General features: G+C 37.6%; 1 protein-coding gene across 1 annotated transcript; it reads right to left on the bottom strand.

The window, feature by feature from the left end:
* Window positions 1–710: 710 nt before the first annotated feature.
* Window positions 711–1,601, bottom strand: LOC111915484 (uncharacterized). The gene has a single exon (XM_023911143.1). The coding sequence runs from the start codon at window positions 1,599–1,601 to the stop codon at window positions 711–713; it is 891 nt and encodes a 296-aa protein (XP_023766911.1).
* Window positions 1,602–4,675: the final 3,074 nt, after the last annotated feature.

The raw sequence follows: 4,675 nt of genomic DNA, 5'->3' as shown, positions 1-4,675 counted from the left end.
TCCATGGGGTCTATGGGTATTTGAAAATAACCCGAGAATCCGTCTAGAAAGCAATAGTAACTATGCCCCGATAACCTTTCTAACATTTGATCAATAAAAGGTAAGGGAAAATGGTCTTTTCGAGTGGCATCGTTTAACTTTCGATAATCGATGCACACTCTCCAACCGGTTACCGTTCGTGTCAGGATTAGCTCATTCTTCTCATTGGTTATGACCGTCATCCCTCCTTTCTTGGGCACCACTTGGACCGGACTCACCCACGAACTATTAGAAATGGAATAGATAATTCCCGCATCTAAGAATTTGACCAGTTCCTTCTTGACTACTTCTTACATGTTCAGGTTCGGTCTTCTTTGGTGCTACACAACCGGCTTCACTCCTTCTTCCAGATTGATCTTGTGAGAGCAATAAGATGGGCTTATCCTCTTGATGTCGATGATGCTCCAAGCTATGGGACGCTTCCCTTTCTTCAACACTTGCACGAGCTCCTCCTTTTCAGATTTGGACAGGTCAGAGGCTATAATCACTGGCTTTTGGTTTTCCTCTTCAAGGAAAGCATACTCCAAATGTTCAAGTAATGTTTTTAGCTCAAATTTTTGGTTTTGACTGCTGGACTCGCCGAGTGCAGGTAGGGTACTCGGTGAGTTGGTGGCTGAATTTACGAATTCCTCCTTTTCAAAGGAGGAACTCGGCGAGTAGATCGGCCCTACTCAACGAGTAGGGCTCTCAGATTTCTTCATTATTTCTTCATATTCAGCTTCTTCCAGCAGCCTTTCGATCTCCATTAAGTCTTTTTCTGCATCAAATTCTTCATCAACATTTGTGGACTCGTTGGAATCTTCCTCTACACACTCCTCCAATAGTTCGTCTAGCATGTCGATTGAGAAAGTCGTGTCATCACTGTTCCTTGAATACTTCATAGCTTGATCAACCCCAAAGGTTACAGAATCATCACCTACCCACAAGGTAAGCTTTGAATCCTGAATATCTACTATAGCACTCGCAGTGTTGAGGAAGGGTCTTCCGAGGATGATCGGGACTTGAGGATCCGTCTCCATGTCTAGAATAATAAAGTCAGTGGGAAAGATGAATTTGTCCACCTTGACCAGCAAATCTTCGCATATACCCCTTGGGAAAGTGACTATCTTGTTTGCTAAATGGATTGCCATGCGAATTGGCCTTGGTTCCGGGAGATCCAACTTCTTGAAGAATGAATATGGCATTAAGTTGACACTTGATCCCGAATCAGCTAAGGCATGAATTATAGCTAAGTTGCCAAATTGGCAAGGTAGTGTTAAGGTCCCCGGGTCAACTTTCTTCTTTGGTAGCTTATTTAGAATAGCAGCTGAACAGTTTTCATTAAGAACCACCTTCTTCACTTCTTCCATCTTCCTTCTATTAGTAAGAAGTTCCTTGAGGAACTCGGCATATTTGGACATTTGGACGACAACTTCAAAGAAGGGTATGTTGATTTGAAGAGTCTTTATGTGATCTAAGAACTTCTGGTACTCCTCTTCCTGCTTCTCCTTCTTAGCTCGGGTTGGGTATGGCATTGGAGGCTGATATGGCTTTTCAGGGACCTGTTCTTTCAGATTTGGCATTGTACTCGCCGAGTCCATGTTTGGTACTCGGCGAGTAGGGCTGTCAGATTGAAAGTTTTGATCTTCTGCTTGATTTTCTGCCTCTTTCTTCTGTGATTCTTTAGGTGCTTCTTTCTAAATACGGGCCAAAGGGGTAATTATTTTCCCACTTCTTGTCGTAACTATATTTATGTGCGCGCCTCGTGGGTTATTTTCGGTTTTACTAGGAAGTTTGTGTTGGGTTTTGAGCATTCTAACACTCCTAAGTGTACATGCAACCCTAAATACCTTAGATCTATGTTTTCTCTATTATACATGCAAATAAGAACATGCAAGGTATTATCCTAATCTAGCATACAAAACAATGAGTGTAACAAGATAGAATACATACCTCTTTGATGTAGAAAGTCTTCATGAAGCTTGAGTGCCTAGCCCCAATAGTGTGGAAGCCTCAAATGGAATCACAATCATCAAAACACTTAGAATAACTTGAGAGAGTTCTACACTTCATGAAATCGGCTAGCCCTCTCTAGAATAATACTAGTGGCTGATTTTTGTCAAGAATAAGATCTTTATATAGTGTTACAATTAGGGTAAATCCTTAATTGTCATGGCTTTCCATTTCCTTGGATCCATGGGTTCAAATACACCATTGAGCATCCATGGACCATCCTATGGGTTTTAGCCCAACTTGATTATCCATGGAGCATTAGCCCACTATATAAGTATGGATGATTTACACAATCAACCCATATATTTAATTAGTCTTCTTTTGATCACTTAATTAATCCTAGATTAATTCTTGATCAACACTAATTAAATAATCTTATTATTCTTATTATTAATATACTAGAACTTATAATATATTAATAACCATAAGTGTCTTATTTCTCTCATTATAGTCTATCCAAGTGCATGAAGGTATGCAACCCAAATGGACCATGCCGGGTCGGGTCAAGTCTTACCAATTATAGTTATGGACTTAGACATTAATCCAACAGTCTCCCACTTGGATAAGTCTAAAACTATTATTGCATATGACTTCAGGAACCAACTGGCAATCGTAGCTCTCAAAAGCTTCTATCGAACTCTGACCTTGTAGATTAACTCTGATCTTGTCAATGACTTGTCCATTAGATAAGGGATCATATAATCCTCTGTTCTCATGATATCAGCCGGACAAATACATGGAACAATGTCGTACTTATTGTCTAGCAGTTTGTTTCCCGATTTTCGATTTGTTTGACAAAGAACTTAATCGAACACATCAATTCAGTTCTGACCGGCCGGTACATAGGTCACAACAAAATCATCGAGGGGCCCAGATATCGCTTCTATTTCTAGAAGGAACAGATAAACTTCAACTCATATGCTTGTTCTACTACTTGTTGAATTGTACACAAAGACACGTTTTATAACATCAAGTTACTGATGCGTTTACGTGGAATCAATGCACAACCAACTCATAGGTAACAACTCATATCTCTAGGTTTGAAGATTTATATGATATTACCGTCTCACGATCACTCGAGATAAATTCCATGAAGTGATACAAGTGAGCGTGGGTTTATTCCAATACTCATAACTTATGAGCACTCATGAATGTTGTAGCAACCATTGCTATGACTAAACCCATTTAGCCATCTACAACCCCGATTCATGACAGTCTTGATTCATACCTACTTCCAACATATGAACGACTGTGGAGTGTTTAAATAACTTAGTCATTCAGAAAGAATAACCTAGCTATTTTGGAAGTCAAAACATGCAAAGTGAAACACAATAATAATCGAATCTAATATGGTCTCAGAACCCTTTTGAATATAAATAAAACCACCTTTTATTTATCACCATATTGATTACACATTATTCAATGTTTCAAATAATCAACTTAAGACTTCAATAAAACAATAGTTATCCCATGCTCCTAGCATGTACACTTTGTTTTTCTAAACAATAGTTATGCCATACCCCAAGTATGCACACTATGTTTGTCTATGATCCTTACATTGTGATGTAGATCAATTGAACATGATTCCAATGATACTCATTTCACAATCCCAAATTCTTATTGTAAATGTGAGAATCCCCGATTCCTATCATTTACCAAAAAAAACTTGTTAGATTTTAAACTTTTATGCAATGTTCCTCTTGTAATGATTATACACAAAGTCACCAAAACCTTGTCACCAGTCATTACAGAGTATTCCAAAGAAGGTCAACTTCTATGGAACGGAAGTCTCATATTCAAAGTACATTGCTTTGAACATCCTTCTTGCATTAAGGTTTTCTAATCTTACATAGATTGAATAACTTCCACTTATGGAGACATTTCCATAGTCCCATTTTGACTATCAATTCCGAACAAGAGTTACTTTTTTTCAGATTATGTCAATATGGTCCTTCCAGAATTATCACTATACTTCCAATTGTCCTTAAGAAACCAATCTTTGGTAAACCTTAGATTGTCCTCGACAATTGTTTAATCACTTTAGTCATATCCAGTTCTAGACTTTTCCCTTCTAAATGCCTTAAGCATTTGGAAAATTTAGAAAGGATGAATATTATAGCACATGAAATCGATCCTATATCCGAAGCATATGGGATACGATTCATGATGTTTGACATAAAGGCATGATACTAGACCAGTCTTTTGCTACAATATTTTTATTTGCCATGTTTTTCAAAATTTAACTATGAAGAGGGATGCCGTAATCATAATCGAATTTGAAAACGCAATATATATAGAATTTCTTCAAGTTGAACCATTCCAACACAAAATTCATATATATTCTTGACTAAAGATGATTAAAATCTCAATCTAAGCTTTAGAATTGAAATGAAGTATAATTTCCTCTCCCTTAATTATAGCAAAACAACTTTTGAACCCCTGCAACTTCACGGATTGAGCCTTTGTTTTCTATAATTAACATTGCTAGCTTGCAATACTAATCATAATAATCATGCTCCCACTAACATGATGATTATCAGCATAACACTTATGCTCCCACTAGCTCTGACATATTTTCAGAAATCTACTGGACATCTGAAATTTAGATTCATACACCTTTCCGTAGATAGCTCAGCTGTGTCTC

The sequence above is a fragment of the Lactuca sativa genome, chromosome 2 (genome assembly GCF_002870075.4).
Source record: "Lactuca sativa cultivar Salinas chromosome 2, Lsat_Salinas_v11, whole genome shotgun sequence".
NCBI lineage: Eukaryota > Viridiplantae > Streptophyta > Magnoliopsida > Asterales > Asteraceae > Lactuca > Lactuca sativa.
Note: the sequence above shows the minus strand (reverse complement) of the source record. Positions and strands in the feature narration are given on the sequence as shown.

Excerpts from the sequence above, each read along its gene's own strand:
- LOC111915484 (XM_023911143.1), bottom strand. The coding sequence starts at position 1,601 with ATGCCAAATCTGAAAGAACAGGTCCCTGAAAAGCCATATCAGCCTCCA.